This window comes from Prionailurus bengalensis, chromosome X (genome assembly GCF_016509475.1).
Source record: "Prionailurus bengalensis isolate Pbe53 chromosome X, Fcat_Pben_1.1_paternal_pri, whole genome shotgun sequence".
In the NCBI taxonomy this organism is placed as follows: domain Eukaryota; kingdom Metazoa; phylum Chordata; class Mammalia; order Carnivora; family Felidae; genus Prionailurus; species Prionailurus bengalensis.
This window is the reverse complement of record NC_057361.1, coordinates 127,661,956-127,678,332: the sequence shown is the minus strand read 5'-3', so window position 1 is coordinate 127,678,332 and position 16,377 is coordinate 127,661,956. Positions and strand designations below refer to the sequence as shown.

Sequence of the window (16,377 nt, the reverse complement as noted above, 5' to 3'; positions counted from 1 at the left end):
ACGGACATAAGCAAAAATAAGCAATGACAAAAGAGGGGGACTAGTGTTCCCACATCAGACCCCAACGCCCACAGTAATTCTAGCCCCAGTAATGTCATTAGCACATGGGGTGATTCCCATGCAAACCTTGTGTACCAAATGTGGAGGAGGGATTGAGGTGCTGATGCTGGGTAGACAAAAATGACCGCTGTCGCTACACTTTGCTGTAAATAGCAAGTGCATGCCATACTTGTACAGAACACGTCTTCCACGCATACTTATCACAGTGTCCCCGGACAAACCTGCCTGGAGAGGAGGAAAGTGGGAGTAAGCACACCTCTTAGGGCCACCATCGTGACTCTATAACATAGTACAGTGGCAGGTCTCCCATCCGAACTGCTGTCACTGTCGTTTGCTCTGTATGTTCTCTCAGTCTAGATGACATTCTCTTGCCTTTAATTTAGCCATCCCTTTTTCCTGTAGAGGCCGCCAAGTTCCCTCATGCCAGACCCTCCACCAGCCCACTCTGGCTTTTCAGGGAGTGCTGAAGCGACTGACAATAACGGGGAGCAGCCTTCTGACTACATTTGTTCCCCTTGACCCCTGGCCCCAATTCCCATTTAGTTGAATGATTAAAACATAGGTTTCCTCCAGGGAGGACAAGTCTTTTAGGTTTTCCTTCCCCTGCCTTTCTGGCTGACCCATTCCTCCTCTCCCTATGGCCAGTAATACCCAGTCCCCGACGGCCCCACCCCCACTGCCCTTTTGCAAACTGCACCCTGCTTCCATCAGGACTCCCTCAACCTCATTTGAGAGGGACAGTACGGAGATGTTCTTAGACAAAGTGCACACACACACACACACACACACACACACACACACACGGCTTATGCCTTACTGGTCCTCTGAGGCTAAACAACAGCCTAGAGCTAGGGCCTCTGAATGTTTCTGATCACTGACATAAATCAAACCATCTTAAGCATACACCCCAACCATGTGTTTAACTGTTTACATATCGTACACACGTACCAATCTGAACTTTATAAAACACACACAAATACAAATTTTAAAGTAAAATGTATTTAAGTAAGTTTAAACTTAATATATTTTTACTTTTTAAATTAACAGATTTTTATTAAAGTTATTCTGTACTTGAAAAATTAAAATACAGAGGCGCCTGGGTGGCTCAGTCGGTTAAGCGTCCGACTTCGGCTCAGGTCATGATCTCGCAGTCCGTGAGTTCGAGCCCCGCGTCGGGCTCTGTGCTGACAGCTCAGAGCCTGGAGCCTGTTTCGGATTCTGTGTCTCCCTCTGTCTGACCCTCCCTCGTCCATGCTCTGTCTCTCTCTGTCTCAAAAATAAATAAACGTTAAAAATAAATAAAAATAAATAAAAATTAAAATACAAATGCCGTTTTGTTTTGGTTACGTTCTCAACGATGTGTCTTGTGCACCTGCCGTGGGCAAGTACCTGTAACTCTGGGGGCCACCAGCTTCCATCACAGCCGTGACAAGTTCTTCCAGCAGCCTTTCGGAACATGCAAGTTTCCTTAGACTCAGCACTTGCTTATTGTCTCCCCATTTTGCCCAACTTATGCCATCTGATTGTCTATTCCTTGTCCGTGAGGCCTTCAGACCCTGCTGCTGGCGCCAAAAAGTTTTGAAAAGCGGACAAGCCCCCTGATGTCCCACAGTGTGGAACTAGACACTGGGTCCACGGCCGAACGAAGGAAGATGGGAATAGGCGGCGCCTGACCCTGGGCTCCCGCCACCACCGGCGGCCCGCTGGCGATCCGGCCCTGCTAGGGCTAAGCCCGTGTCCCACTGCCCCCAGGGGTCGCAGAGCGTTTGGGCCCGACCAGGGCCCCTAACCCGGAGCGGGTCGTCCCGGCAACAAGCGCAGAAGACTCAGCCCCACGGCGTGGACCAACCACGACCCGGAAGGCATCCGGGGCCTCGAGCCCGCGCCGACTCGTCGCTCCCGGTACGTCACATCCGGTCGGAACCGGCCCCGTTCGCTAGAGGTGAGCCGGCCGCTGCAGGGAGGGGCGGGGCCTCGGCGGGGCGGGGCCGGGGCCCCTGTGGGCGGGGTGGGGTGGGGTGGGGTGGGGTGGGGCGGGGCGGGGCGGGGCGGGGCAGGGCCCCGGCGGGCCCAGCTCGCAGGCGTCCGCCGGGCCGGCAGGCGCTGGCGCCGGCGCCAAACTCCCGGGCCGCGGCGGCGGGTGAGCGCTCTGGGCCGGAAAGGGAGGGCGGAACGCAGCCTCTGGCCCCGGCCCGGGTCCGTGCTCGCCCGCTCGGGCGGCCGGGCCCGACGGGCGCGGCCGCAGGGCCTGGGAGTGACGTGAGGGCCCGTAGCGCGATCCCGGGACCGCCCGGACGGGTCACCCGCCTGCCGACTGCAGGACGACAGCGAGAGCCCGGCGGCGGCGCGCCCCTCCCTCCTCGGTTCGCGCTCGAGCTCTGTGCCCAACCCGGCAACTTCCGGAGTCCCAGGTAGGGAGGAGCCCCGGGTCGGCAATGCCAACTGCCCAAACACCGAACTCACGGCCTGTGTGGAAAAAGCGGCCGGCCCAGGGTTCCCTCCCCTGCCTTGGGGTGCATCTGCTCAAAGTCTTCCAGCCCCTCAAGCAGAAATGGTGTGGGATCTGGGCCAGACCTCTCTTGCAGTGACTCAAAGCCGCCAGCAGTACTGGAAGGACAGGGTGGATGGCCCTTAGCCTCCTCCCTCCTGGAGGGAGGAACCATCACACCACCCCGGTGGCTTCAGTCCTGGGTGCTGTCATCTTTTCCCTGTGACTCCCCTCCACTTTGCTTCTCATACTCCCTCTGGTTTTCCTGCCTCCCTCTTCAGCGGTGGGATGCAAAGCTGGACCAAGGCCTCCAGGGTAAGTGACCCCCAAACTCCAAAGCAGCAGAGGCCATGGCATGCAGCGGGTAAGAGGGGACCTCTCCAGGGATGAGTTTTTGCTTAACCTGCCCATTCACCCTACCTCCCCTGCTCCCCAGGCTCAGATGACGGGGGACAGGGCCAAAGACTGATAGGATGTCGAGAGGCCAGAGCCTCTTCCAGGACTGGGACACTGCAATCAGGCACCGAGAGGAAAACGACAGTAGTGATGATAAACCACTGTGGCCCCATCCTGGTTGCCCCAGTTCCAGCAGGTGATGTGACTACAGGCTGGTGACAGCCCAAATTGAGAAGAGGAAGCAAGCAAACCTCTTTCCATCCCGAGGCACCTTCCCCCACTGGAAACACTAGGTCCCACTGGAGGTTCTGGGCTCTGGACCCTGAGCAGAGCCTCTCAGATGTGACACATTGCTTCTAGCAGCTCAGATTCTGGGGACAGATGAGTTGGAGCTCTGACAGGAGGAAGAAAAGCACCTAGCAAGCACGTGGTCCTATTTGACCCCCTCCTGCTTCCCCTTCCAGCAGGCTCCCTGGAGAGAGAGGACCTGCCCCCCATCCCAGGACCCCCATCTCACCACCGTCCGCACGTAGGGTAGGCCAGGTAGCCACTGCAGCACCATTCATAACTCCACATCCATGGTAGACATCAGCCCCCAAGGCCCCACCGCACACGCCCCTTTGCCAGCTGCTTTCTGCCTGGCAGGTGACAGACACCCTTTGCTCTCACCAGACTTGTCTCCTTGGCATCCCCACGCAGCCTTTCAGAGATTTCATCCTGGTTGTGGTATAGCTATGGCCCCTCTATAGCTCAAAGCCCGCGGGGAACAGGCTAGTGGTGATGGGACTGCAGGGTGGCTCTCCCAAGTCCCTTGGTATCAGGACATTTCTGCATGTTCACTGTACTGGAAAAGCCCAGGGAGATCAGCAGGCTGAACAGGAACTCCTATGTGTAGGTGGCCCCCGTGGGCAAGGGATGGGAAACTCGGCGCAGGTACGCTGGAGGAGGGGACAGGCAAATGGCACTTAAGGGTCAACACTAGCCATTGCCTTCTTGTCCCAGGGTTTGGGTCTAGGGGCTCTGCTGCGTGTCCCAGCTGGCAGGCTCACCGATCCCCTCGCTCCCGGCCTCACAGCTGGTCACCCTGACCAGCCACCTTTCTGTGTCCCGTCTGTCCTCAGGAAGAGCTCTGCCATCAAGGAGCACAGCACAGGGCCAGGCCTGGCCCATGGACCCTTCTCCGGATGGCCCAACGGCACCAGCGGGGCTGTTCTCCTAAGCCACAGAGGGCCTGGCCACACTGTCCTCAGCGAAGAGCCATGGTGTTCAGGAGGGGCAGAAGCAGCTCCCAGTGGTGGCCTCGCCTGGGAGGGGGTGGCGGTTGCCGAGGCCCCCTAGGCATGCTCAGGGCTTCCTTGCTTCTGGCCAGCCTGCCTTTGGGGGCCAGGGGAACAGCCAGTGCCAACCTCAGCACAGCTCTGGGCCACAGGGTGCCCCTGACAGGGGGCCGATACTTGAGCATTGGGGACGGCTCTGTGATGGAGTTTGAGTTCCCAGAGGAGAGCGAGGGCATCATTGTGATCTCGAGCCAGTACCCGGGCCAGGGCAACAGGACAGGGCCTGGCCCCATGCTGAGGGTCACCTCCCTCGACACGGAGGTGCTGACCATCAAGAATGTGAGTGCCATCACCTGGGGCGGTGGGGGCGGCTTTGTGGTGAGCATCCACTCGGGCCTGCCTGGGCTAGCCCCGCTCCTCATTCAGCTCCTGGACCCCCATGAGGCCCCGCCCATGCTAATTGAGGAACGGAGAGATTTCTGCATCAAGGTCTCACCTGCCGAAGATGCTCCCGCCACCCTCGGCGCTGACCTGGTCCACTTCTCAGAGAACCCGATTCTCTACTTGCTCCTGCCTCTGATCTTTGTCAACAAGTGTTCATTTGGGTGCAAAGTGGAACTCGAGGTTCTGAAAGGGCTCCTGCAGAGCCCCCAGCCCATGCTGCTGGGCCTCCTGGGCCAGTTTTTGGTCATGCCCTTCTATGCTTTCCTGATGGCCAAGGTCTTCGTGCTGCCCAAGGCCCTGGCTCTAGGCCTCATCATCACCTGCTCGTCACCCGGTGGCGGGGGGAGCTACCTCTTCAGCCTCCTCCTCGGAGGGGACGTCACCCTGGCCATCTCCATGACGTTCATCTCAACGGTGGCTGCCACCGGTTTCCTGCCGTTGTCCTCCGCCGTCTACAGCCGCCTGCTCAGCATCCATGAAACGCTCCACGTGCCCATCTCCAAGATCCTGGGGACCCTGCTGTTCATCGCCATCCCCATAGCAGCCGGCGTGGTGATCAGGTCCAAGCTCCCCAAGTTCTCCCAGCTGCTGCTGCACGTCATTAAGCCTTTCAGCTTCGTGCTGCTCCTGGGTGGCCTCTTCCTGGCCTACCGCATGGGGGTCTTCATCCTGGCGGGTGTCAGGCTCCCTATCGTGCTGGTGGGCCTCACGGTGCCCCTGGTCGGCCTCCTGGTGGGCTACTGCCTGGCCACGTGCCTGAAGCTGCCGGCGGCACAGCGGCGGACGGTCAGCATTGAGGTAGGGGTCCAGAACAGCCTGCTGGCCTTGGCCATGCTGCAGCTGTCCCTCCGTCGCCTTCAAGCCGACTACGCCTCCCAGGCCCCCTTCATTGTAGCGCTGAGCGGCACCTCGGAGATGCTGGCCTTGGTTGTTGGCCACCTCATCTATAGCAGCCTGTGCCCAGTCCCCTGAGGCCCCTGGGTCCAGCTTCCACCACGCGTCGCCTGCGGCCTCCAGCCACCGCCCCCACAGCTCTCCTGTACCAAAGGCCTTTGGCTCTCATGCACTATGCACTCAGAAAACAATCCAGGCTTATTTTTTTTACCGGTTTTTTATTCTCCAGCTTTCAGTGCCAAAGAGGCCACGCTGAGTTAGGTAGGTGGGCACTGCTCAGAAAATATATTTCAATAAAAGAGAGAAGCAAGCTCGGGTGCCTCCCAGTCTTTGACCTTTGGGGCCTGGGGAGTGGGGTAGGAACGGTGCGGCTGGGTAGATGTGGGCCAGGGTGGAGGACTGGCGTGGGTGGCAGTGGTGACCCGTGCACAGACTTTCTGTCTCAACTCTCCCTCCCCACGCATCCCCTCTCTGGGAGAGGTGGGCCCTGCCGTTCTAGAAGGAGCGTGGGAGAATGAGGGCAGAGGCCGGGCTCCGCAGCCAGCTCCCAAGCTCAGTTTTCTGCGGCCAGACTAGAAAAGAGGAGGCAGAAGGCCCCGCGAGCAGTGGGGCAAGCTTGGCAGGGCCGGGCCACTACGTGGACTCCCGAGAGGGAGAGTCGGGGTTCGCGCCGACTCGCCTGTCAGTCGGCCGGGGGCGGCCCCCCCCTCCCAAACCCCAGCTCCCCGACGAAGCCGATCCGGCCCCACTCGCTCCTCCTCCCTCCCGTGGCAGGCGAATCCGTCGGCCCGGGCGTTCGCCAGGCGGGACGCCAAGGTGACTCCTCCGGCGCCGGGGGCGGGGGCCGGGCCCCGGCGCGCGGGGCGGGGCGGGGGGCGGGGCCGGGGCGCGCCCCTCGCGCTGCTTCCGGCAGCGGCGGGCGGTTCCGGCGCGCGCCCGGGGCGGCGGCGCGCAGCGGGGGGCGGTGGGGCGCGCGCCGGCCGCAGTGGACGCCGCCGCGGCCGCCATGCAGCTGACGGTGAAAGCGCTCCAGGGCCGTGAGTGCAGCCTGCAGGTAGCGTCGCGGGCCCCCGCCGGCCTGCCGGCTCGGGCACTCACCACCCCCTGGGCGCGGGGTCGGGCCGAGGGCGGGGACGGGCTGGGGGGAGGGGGGAGAGGGGGGGAGAGGGGGGGAGGGGGCGGCCGGGAGAGCCGCCGTCTGCGGGGGCCGCGGCCTCAACTCCTGCCTCCTGCCCTCGGCCCGGCCAGGTGTCGGAGGACGAGCCGGTGTCCACGCTGAAACATCTGGTCTCCGAGAAGCTGAACGTCCCGGTGCGCCAGCAGCGGCTGCTGTTCAAGGGCAAGGCCCTGGCAGGTACCCGGCAAGAGGAGACGCCCAGGGAGCCCCGCAGGAATTCAGGGGACGGGGTGCCTAGGCCGAGCCCGAAGAGCAGTGTGATGGCTGGAGTGCTGGCCACTCTACCTTCGGGGAGGTGACTGAATCCTCCCTCCTCAGATGCCGCAGAGCTGCGCTGCGCGTAACGATTCCATCAATCTCTCTTTGGCAGATGGGAAAAGACTCTCCGATTACAGCGTTGGGCCCAATTCCAAGCTCAACCTAGTGGTCAAACCTCTGGAGAAGGTGTTACTGGAAGAAAGCGCTGCCCGGAGACTGGCCGAGGCCCCGCCGCCACCCCCACCGGCCTGGCAGCTGATCTCCAAAGTCTTGGCCCGCCACTTCAGCGCGGCAGATGCCAGCAGAGTCCTGGATCAACTACAGAGGGTGAGAACGGTAGCCCAGGATATCCGCTCCCGGCCCGGCTGCTCCCGTCCCCTGACTCTGTCTTAGTGTACCCCCCCCCCATTGGCACCCCCGAATCCTTCTGGCCTTCTCTCCTCAGGATTACGAGAGGTCCCTGAACCGCCTGACGCTGGATGACATCGAACGCTTGGCTAGCCGCTTTCTGCACCCCGAAGTAACTGAAGCCATGGAGAAGGGGTTCTCCAAATAAGATTCCCGGTGCGGGGAGGAGCCCAGCCAGGCTACAAGCTGCATGTAGCATTAAACGTGTTCTCCCGTCGCAATCTGGCTCATAATAATAGTAATACCTGGCAGTACCTGGGTGTCCACGCCTGGTTCTTGCCTGGGTTTGCTCCCACGCCTCACACAAAAGGTAAGACAACGAGGCTCCCAGCAGCGAAGTGAGGGAGCCAGCGTCTGAGTCCAGCCGGATTCTAAAAATGCCTCCGAGTGCCCAGGAAAAACAGGGACCGTTCGGAAGGGTTCCGACGGACGGCCTTTGGCAAATCTTGTTTAGCCCGCTGAGAACAAATCCTCTAGCGACTCCTTGAGGCCTGAGAAGTGAAGCTGCTGGCGCCTGCTGCCCAATCCTGTCACCTGACCTCTGACAGGTGCGGCATTGGCAGGAGGTCAAGTGACAGCCAGCCCCGGGCTGCTCTTCCGCTGCCACAGCCAGTGGGCGCTCGACAAGGAAAAGCGGGCTGGGGAGTCACGGACCTGTGTGGTATGACCTCAGACGAGTCCCTGTGCCCATGGGTCCCTAGGTGTTAACTCTGCCCAGTGAGGGCCACTCTCAAAACCTCCATTTCCTTCATTCTTACCCAGTCCTGGGGTGAGGGGCCTGCACCACTCCGTCCACCCCACGCTCTGTAAGCAGGCCCCAAACGGAGCAACGGCCAAGCGTGGCCCAGAAATGCGACGGCCCGGCCCTTCGTGTCACAGCCCTTCGCTACTCCCTCTGCTTGTCTCCGCCTGGACATGGGCATTTCTCACCTCTTAGGGATGACAGGTGACTGACTCGAGGTCACTCAGCCTTGGACAGGCCCCCACACCCTGCACTCACCCACGGTGTGGAAGTGGACCCCTTCCCCTGCCGCACGTACAGGGGCTTTCACTTTGCACACCCCTCACTTCCTGAAGGGAAACCTCAGGGCTCTGGGAAGGGGGCAGAAGCGTGGGCTGGTGGCACCGAGCCTCCCACCTTGCCTGATGTGCGGGCACTAGAGGTCATCTAGTCACCAGCTCCTTGGAGGAGGACACCCAGGTCGGTGAGGCTAGAAGGAAGCCACTCTCCTGCCTGGTCCTCATGGGGTGAACGCTGGGTCCCCAGGCTTTGAAGAGCAGACAAGTCCCTGGCTCTGCCTGAGAGCTGGGAGTATAGCAGCTCGTGTGACTTACCAATGCTCCCGTCTTATTTTCAGTCAGGAAACGTTTGTTGAAATTTTGAATCCCATTAAAGGTGAACGTGAAACTGACTTGTATCCGAAAGGAACAATATTAGCCAGGCTGCTTTCGGTTTCCAACGATTGGTTTAACCATGAAAGAAATTGGTCTAAACGATAAAGGAAACATTTTACAGATCTGAGAAGTCCCCGGGATATTGGCAGCAGATGAACAATTTCTCCAAACGCCTAGTGTCTTCCCGCCTCCCCTCTGGCTCTCCACCCCAGGCTGCTGCCTCAGGGTCTGAAGATGGCGGCTGCGGTTTCTGCCAAATCTCTAGTTCGCACCCAGCCGGGAGCACCGCCTCAGCCTGCGGCGTAGCTTCCTTCTCTGACGCCCCCAGCCAATAAATGCTATCTTTCATTGGTCAGAAGCACGTCCCGTTCTGATGATTTTGGCCGGGGGTGCGGTGGGTGGTGGGAGGGCAGCCCCCTGGGTACCCACGAGCTGTGGGAGGGAGCAGGGGATTCTCAACCAAAGCCAGGGCTGGATGGCGGCCTGGGGCAGCAACTGCCTACTGCAGGGGTGCGACACAGATGCGCGTTTCAGCCAGACCCTAGAGATGGTCGCTGAGTCCCTTGTGCCAGCGCCTCCTGTCTCAGGAGCCACAAGAACCCTCTGGTGATTAGGAGCGGGCAAGTGGAGAGTTGGACACGGGGGTTGGGAACTCGGCTGGGAGATCAGGATGGACACGGAGGCAGGAACGAGGTGTTCAGGATGCATGGTGGGAGCCTGATGGAAGAGCTGACTGGGACCCCAAGCCCTGTGCGGCCTCCTATAGTGACGTTCAGGCGTTAGGTGTGGACAGGATGTCCTAGAGTCTCTGAGGACAGATGAGGGGGCTTCCCAGAGAGTGTAGCCGGCAAAGAGGAGAGAGGGCTGGGCCTCGAAGCATTCCACCAACAGGAGATGCAGAAAAGGCCAAGGAACATCCCGACACTGAGCCACAGGGAAAGCTCAGGATGACGGGCCAATACCATTCCAGAAAGGAGGAGGGGTTGTCCAATACTGCCAAGAGGCATTAGTAACAAGATGGTTGCTGGTGATGTTGGGAAGCAAGAAGCAGCTAGCTGCAGGCTGGCGAGGAGAGAGGGTGGTGCCAGTGACAGGGGATCCCGCATTCTGGAAGCTTGTCTGCAGAAGTGGGCGGTGATGGGCAGGCAAGGGAGGGAAGACGGGAGGGGGCGGGTGCTGCAGGGCTGGGAGGATGCTGCAGGCCACAGCCTGCCTCAGTCGATGCCGACAGCACTCAGGCAGACTTTTAACAGGACGCAGGAGGCCGCCTTCGCCTCTCAAAACTCTCCGTTCTCCGTAGGCAGTCAAGCAATAATAGTTTTGGAAGAGCCCAGGGCAGTTGTCTTGTAGAATGTCCCAGAGTCTGGATTTGCCTCATTCCTTCCGCGTTAGATTCAGCTCAACTGCTATGACCAGTTGCTCTGCCCTTCCCCTCCCCCAGCAGCTTCAGGAGTCCCGGGTGGGGCTGAGCCGTCACCGGGGAGGCTCATTCTGGTCACATGGTCAAGGTTGTGGCTGCCACACCTCTCCCTCACAAAGGTGCGTTTCCCTGTCCTAAAGCACCAGGAGTCTGCGGTAATAAACACCTTGGGCCCATGTGCCTGTGTTGTTCGCCAGCAATCTCTAATGGTTTTACCACACGATGCCGACCCTTGCCTGAACGAATTGTACCGACGGCTTCAAACTTGTGGTTTGCCAGGGCTCGCGTTCTACAGTGATTAGCAGCATTTCTCATGAAAGAGCTTTTCTTTCTCTGGCTCTCTTTTCTTGATTACCGTGGTGGACGCATTGGGCTTTTTTATCCAACAACTTAGAATCCAAAAGTTATGTTTTGGGGGGTAACTTTTATTGGGCTATAGCGTGCATGCGGTCACGTGCATTACTCATCAGTGTAATGCTCAATGGATTTTTAAAGTAAATAACACCCATGTATCCATCCCCTCTGGATCAAACCACAGAACACTGCCAACACTCCAGCACCTTCCCAGTCATACTCCTCGCCTAAAAGTCTAATATCCTTTCGAATGATCAAACTGTTCTAGCCGTGGTTCTTTCTGGTGGGCCCCTGTGTCCCTCTGACATGCCTCCTCCCTTTGTATTTCAAGCACTTCCTTACTTTTTGGCACTACGAAGCGCTCCAGGCTCATCATGTATTTTTTTCCTGCCCCAGCTCTGGAATCACCCATCACTCCAGGAAGCTCTGGTTCCTTTTAGTGGAGAATGACATGGAGAAAGCAAGGCTTAGGTGTAGGGTGTGTTCATTGCTACTGGAGGGTCATCACTTCTAAACCCTTTCACTGGACAAAACAAGGAAATATGTATGTTTAAGCTCATACTGCAATCCAGCATCACAGTCCTTTCTCACCGTTCGTCATTCCACAGAGAGAACTCTGGTTGCTGACAACAGCGATATATTTACTCATTTGCTGCACTGGGCAGTCTACCTTAAAGGACACCCCAAATGGCCTCACTGCAACCTCATGACTACCATTGCTGACGGCAAAAATACTAAGAGTAAGGTCAATTCTTGTGTCCTTAGAATATAATGCCCTGAAGGGATATACAAGCAGAAAGCGGAGTTAAAATCACCTGAATTTTCTCTGGGTGGTTTTATTATCATTTGGATGTGTAGATAGGCTCATGTGTTTGTTTTCATTTGCTTTTGTTTGTATTCAACTTTTGCATTTCGGTTGTTTTTAGCTCTTTCAAATGTACTTTCGAACATGTGAGCTATTTATGTGGTTCAAAGTCAAAACTGTACAAAATGGTACAATCCAAGAAATCCCATGCCCATTTTGACCCCTACAGGGGACTATTTTCATTAGTTTCAGGTTTCTCCTTCCTGTTTTTTTTTTCTAATAAACATGTGTGTCTGTGAGAGACAGAGAGACAGAGACAGAGACAGAGTGTGTGTCCTTTGCATTCTTTTTTTTTTTTTTTTTTACACAATATATCCCGGAAATCATTTCATTTTTCATTATGGATTCTTTTTTTTTTTTTTTTTTTAACTGCTGTCTGGGGTGATTGTATGAATGCACCATAGTTGATTTCACTAGCTTCCTGCTGATGGACTCCTACCTTGTGCCCCATAGTTTCCTATGACCACTTATGTTATAAGGAGTCACTTTGTGCATACACTGTTACATATCTGTGAAGTAACTGCCTATATGAGAGATTGCAGGGTCCACACAGCCATGACTCTTGTACTTAATACTCTCATTCAACAAGCAACAAACCACCTACTGAAGAAACTGCACTGAACAACAAAAAGGTACCAGAGATGATATATGACCAATATAGAAGAAAACAAAACCAGATTATCATTTCAGATTATGAAAAATTCTATGCAGCAGACTAAAATGGGCAAATGTGATGAATCGTGCCTGGGGGTAGGATGTTAGACTGGTGACCCAGCAGGCCTTTCAAAGGTGACACTGGAGCCAAGATCTTGAAGACAAGGAGGAGCCAGCTATGGGAAAGTTTGTGGAGTCTTCCAAATAGAAGAATAAATTCAAAGTGGTAGGGCAGGCCACCCTTGGTCAGGAGCAAAGGGCCCCCCAGGCTGCAGAGAATGAGGCAGCAGACAGGTGACGGTACACGATGGATGAGCGGGAAGCCAGGTGACACAGTTTTATCAACTACATCAAGGGGTTTGGGGGTGCCTGGGTGGCGCAGTCGGTTAAGCGTCCGACTTCAGCCAGGTCACGATCTCGCGGTCTGTGAGTTCGAGCCCCGCGTCAGGCTCTGGGCTGATGGCTCAGAGCCTGGAGCCTGTTTCCGGTTCTGTGTCTCCCTCTCTCTCTGCCCCTCCCCCATTCATGTTCTGTCTCTCTCTGTCCCAAAAAATAAACGTTGAACAAAAAAAATTAAAAAAAAAAAAAAAGGAGTTTGGATATGATTCCAAGGGCAATGGGAGATCATTTTAGAATTTTAAATAGGTAAGTGATGTTATGTGATTTATATTAAAAATTAAGACAGGTGCCTGGGTGGCTCAGTTGGTTAACCATCTGACATCAGCTCAGGTCATGATCTTGTGGGCCATGAGTTTGAGCCCTGCGTCGGGGTCTGTGCTGACAGCTCGGAGCCTGGAGCCTGCTATGGATTCTGGGTCTCCCTCTCTCTCTCTGCGCCTCACCCACTCATGCTCTGTCTCTGTCTCTCAAAAATAAATAAATGTTTAAAAAAAATTTTTTAACTCTTTTTGATCGTAGGGGTGTCTGGCTGCCTGGTTCATTGGGTAGAGCATGCGCCTTTTGGCTTGGGTGTGTGTGGGAGGGGGGTCGTGAGTTCGAGCTTCATGTGGGGCACAGAGATCACTTACAAAATAAATTAAAAAATTAAAAACACTAAAGGTCAGGTAAAGTCATTGTGAACCTTTTGGGGGAGAAATACACAAAAAAGAAGTGGGGACCACCCTCAATCCCACCACACAGAGATACGAGGTGTTTACACTTCAGGCTACCGTGGCAGGATTTCCGTGCACATATACAGTAGCTGCCTAGGTTGGGATTTTAGTGATTTCCCTTTTGCACTGTGGTTTTTTCCTATGCGACCGCATCCCTGTTCTCCGTGGCCACTAACTACTTTAGCTCCAGTCGCCATCCCTTCCCTCCTTGCCTCCTACTGGCAGGCTTGCCCCCCGACGGGAGCCCCTTCGTGACCTTCCCAGACCGCCGATCTGATCCGCACCTGTGCTCAGTCGCCCCCTCCAAAGGCCGCTTTGGTGTGTCCACCTGTACCGGGGAAGGGGACGGGGTGCGGGGCCGTGTCCGTCTGGGCTGTGGCCCATCTCCCTCCACGAACCGCTGCGAGGTCGTGGAGCCCCACGTGCTGGGGACACTGAGCCCAAGGAAGAGGCAGGGCCCTCTGGACAACAGGCCGTGGAGTCTGGCGGCCTCCCACTTAGTCTGGGGAGGGGCTAGGGGTGTGGGGAGGGGGTGGAGCTGAGGTAGGACTGGTTTGCGTGGGTGCAGTGGGTTCACACGTCACAGCGCGTGGCGACGATTGGTGAGGGAGCAGCTGCTGGCTAGGCTGCCAACGGCGGGGTTTCCGGGAGCCCAGGGCTGAGCTGGCTGCAGGGCAGGGGGCGCGGGGGCAGAGCCGGCTGTGGGGCAAGGCGCGCGGGAAGCAGTCCCGGGCCCAGGAGGAGCACAGGGGGTCCGTTTGCGCAGGCGCTCCTGGGAGCCCGGTTGCTTTGGACGCTTGGGGGCGGAGCCTTAGGAGGGAGCCCTCATTGGCTAGGAGGACAAGGGTGGGGGGGGTAGTCTCTAGGGGCTCCTAGCAGAGCTGGCTGGGCGGGAACCAGTCAGGCGCCCAAGGGAACGGCCGGGAGGTGAGGGTGGGGAAATGTTGGCCTCGGCGCTCCCGGGAGGCCGGGGTGACTTGCGTGGGCTTTATGAGGAAGCGCTCATAGTCTAGCTAAGCCAGGGGGTCTCCCAGGGCCCAAGGGCGGAAAGGCCGGCTGGGCGGGCACCGGCCGCAAGCCTGGCGGCCTCACTAGGAACCCTAGGAGCCCGTTGGCGCAGGCGCCTGGGGGTGGCGTCGAGCTGTGATAGGCGGGGCTTCCGCAGCCAGGGTCCGAGAGAGCCTGGGACAGCGTCGCTTTGGCGGGAACCGGCCACGCGCCCGGCAGCCTCCCGACGGCCCGTTTGCGCGTGCGCGGGGAGGGCGGGGTCGGCGCGCGGGGCGGAGCTTCGGGAAGGAGCTGCAGCGCCTCAGCCGCCAGCCGACTGGGCGAGCGGCCGGGCCTGTGCTCGAAGGGCGGGGTCTGAGGCGGAGCGCGGCGACCATGCAGGCGGCAGACGCAGACGCAGGCGGCCCAGCGGGCGGCGCCGACAACAGCCTGGAGGGCCAGGGCCAGGGCGGCTGTGGCGGCCTTTGCAGCGCAGGCACGGAGGCCGCGGTCGCCGGCGCAGCTCCGCGTGTCCCGCGACCACAGCACGCCCCGGGGCCAGGCGGAGATGCCCTCTCCACGACCGGAAGGCCGGAAACCCGAATACACATATTGTATCCTAGCCGAGGGGACAGCGGGGCATGGGCAGGGGGCGGAAAGGGAGAGGAGCCGCGGTAACCTGCGGGGCGTGGGGCAAAGATCTGAAAGCAGGGTGGTCCCGGGGTGGCTGGAGAGAGGTGGGGGAGGAGGAAGGAAGGAGAGCAGGGGGGAAACGGGTTCCTGGCGGCGGTGGGAGGACCTGGGCCAGGGAATGGGGTGGCCGCGAGCGATTAGGGCCGGGAGTGGGTGGCCTCGTCAGGGTGGCCTGAGAAGGGGGCTCAGGCCCTAAGTGAATAGGGGTGGTACCTTAACCGAATCTGCACCCAGCGCCCTCGGCGTGCCTTTCCCGTCCCACTTGGAGGCGGAGATCGCCTGTGCGTCCTTGGCCCCAGATCGTGAACCGCACGGAGGCATCGTGGAGAAGCAGCTCACCGTAACTGACAGCGTCCTGGCCATGTAAGTTCTGGAAGGGCCGGGGTCGGGGTGGCTGCAGGTGGCGGGTCGTCTCCATGGGGGGGATGCTCTGCTGGAGCCGTGAGCACTAGGTGCGGGGAGGGGCCCGCAAGCTCTAACACCTGCACCTGCGGAGGGGGGTGCTCTTGGGGGGAGAAGGGTGCGAGGATGGGTACTTGGGGGGGGGGCGGAGCGAGGAAGGGGAGGAGCCACCACCTCCAACTTGATTGCCTTTTCTCCTCTCTCAGCCGCTGGAGAGCTGAAAACTCTCGCCTCCTCCGAATTTCCATCATCAACTTTCTTGACCAGCTTTCCCTGGTGATTCGGACCATGCAGCGCTTCGGGCCCCCTGTTTCCCGCTAAGCCTGCGCTGGCGAAAGGGGGCTAAGGTCTAGCCTCGTGTCCCCCGTCTGGGCGGTCCGTCCTTCCTAGGGCAGTGATTCCTGCGCTAGCTGCCACCTGAGGTTGGGCGCCTGCCTGGTCTTCTGAGGGCAATGAGGGCCCGAGCCCTTGGGCACTCATGGTCCCCTTGTTTTGTTTGCCATTTAAATGTTTGCTACTGCAGAAAATAAAACTGAGCTTTGCTATTCCCGGTTCCTTCTCAGTTGTGGCACCCCCGGATAGTCTTCCCTTTGTCCTCAGGCGGGGGGGCGGGGCGGCTCCTGGGATGTCGACGTGCAAGTCGCGGAAGGTGGTAGAAGGCAGTTTGGGAACTGGCAGAACCCACGTGCGTCCTGTCCTTCGGTATCAAGGACTCTCAACATGTGGGAATATGCCCATCGTTTGCACGTTTCGCATTACTCCTGATGGCTTTCATCTAATGTGAACTTTTTATCCAAACTCTTCAAAAATATTGAACGAGTGCAGGAAAGATGCATTAAGGGCACCTGGCAGGCTCAGTCGGTTCAGCGTCTGACTTTGGCTCAGGTCGTGATCTCGGAGTTGGTGAGTTCCAGCCCCGTGTCAGGCTCTGTACTGACAGCTGAGGGTCTGGAGCCTGCTTTGGATTCTATGTCTCCCTCTTCCCTCTGCCCCTCCCCTGCTCAGTTTCTGTCTCTCAAAAATTAATAGACACTTTTTTTTATAAAAAGAAAAGATGCATTATAATATTCTAATGTAACTACTGAACGTTTAA

The 16,377-nt window shown here is 58.0% G+C and overlaps 3 protein-coding genes across 13 annotated transcripts; all 3 read left to right on the top strand.

The window, feature by feature from the left end:
• The first annotated feature begins 2,124 nt into the window (after positions 1-2,124).
• SLC10A3 (solute carrier family 10 member 3) lies at positions 2,125-5,869 on the top strand. 11 transcript variants are annotated; one of them, XM_043571275.1, is made up of 5 exons: positions 2,125-2,471; positions 2,830-2,863; positions 2,985-3,140; positions 3,409-3,487; positions 4,066-5,869. In XM_043571275.1, exons 3-5 carry the CDS (start codon positions 3,022-3,024, stop codon positions 5,635-5,637), a joined length of 1,770 nt encoding a protein of 589 aa, XP_043427210.1. In that variant the 5' UTR covers positions 2,125-2,471; positions 2,830-2,863; positions 2,985-3,021; the 3' UTR covers positions 5,638-5,869. The 11 variants fall into 11 exon arrangements, with proteins under 11 accessions (XP_043427210.1, XP_043427209.1, XP_043427212.1 ...); XM_043571274.1 differs by having other exon boundaries at positions 2,125-2,863; XM_043571277.1 differs by having other exon boundaries at positions 2,125-3,140; positions 4,066-4,560; positions 4,648-5,869.
• Positions 5,870-6,467: 598 nt separating this feature from the next.
• UBL4A (ubiquitin like 4A) lies at positions 6,468-9,152 on the top strand. Its single transcript, XM_043571272.1, has 4 exons — positions 6,468-6,613; positions 6,808-6,913; positions 7,107-7,321; positions 7,440-9,152. Exons 1-4 carry the CDS (start codon positions 6,566-6,568, stop codon positions 7,548-7,550), a joined length of 480 nt encoding a protein of 159 aa, XP_043427207.1. The 5' UTR covers positions 6,468-6,565; the 3' UTR covers positions 7,551-9,152.
• Positions 9,153-14,546: 5,394 nt separating this feature from the next.
• Positions 14,547-15,829, top strand: LAGE3 (L antigen family member 3). Its single transcript, XM_043570239.1, has 3 exons — positions 14,547-14,803; positions 15,117-15,245; positions 15,491-15,829. The coding sequence occupies exons 1-3, from the start codon at positions 14,586-14,588 to the stop codon at positions 15,603-15,605; spliced, it is 462 nt and encodes a 153-aa protein (XP_043426174.1). The 5' UTR covers positions 14,547-14,585; the 3' UTR covers positions 15,606-15,829.
• Positions 15,830-16,377: the final 548 nt, after the last annotated feature.

Coding starts and splice junctions, on each gene's coding strand:
- SLC10A3 (XM_043571275.1), top strand. CDS start 3,022: ATGTCGAGAGGCCAGAGCCTCTTCCAGGACTGGGACACTGCAATCAGG. Junction 3,141..3,408: donor GGTTGCCCCAGTTCCAGCAG/GTGATGTGACTA, acceptor TTCCCCTTCCAG/CAGGCTCCCTGGAGAGAGAG. Junction 3,488..4,065: donor CCGCACGTAGGGTAGGCCAG/GTAGCCACTGCA, acceptor GTCTGTCCTCAG/GAAGAGCTCTGCCATCAAGG.
- UBL4A (XM_043571272.1), top strand. CDS start 6,566: ATGCAGCTGACGGTGAAAGCGCTCCAGGGCCGTGAGTGCAGCCTGCAG. Junction 6,914..7,106: donor CAAGGGCAAGGCCCTGGCAG/GTACCCGGCAAG, acceptor TCTCTTTGGCAG/ATGGGAAAAGACTCTCCGAT. Junction 7,322..7,439: donor TCCTGGATCAACTACAGAGG/GTGAGAACGGTA, acceptor TTCTCTCCTCAG/GATTACGAGAGGTCCCTGAA.
- LAGE3 (XM_043570239.1), top strand. CDS start 14,586: ATGCAGGCGGCAGACGCAGACGCAGGCGGCCCAGCGGGCGGCGCCGAC. Junction 14,804..15,116: donor GAAACCCGAATACACATATT/GTATCCTAGCCG, acceptor ATCTGCACCCAG/CGCCCTCGGCGTGCCTTTCC. Junction 15,246..15,490: donor ACTGACAGCGTCCTGGCCAT/GTAAGTTCTGGA, acceptor CTCCTCTCTCAG/CCGCTGGAGAGCTGAAAACT.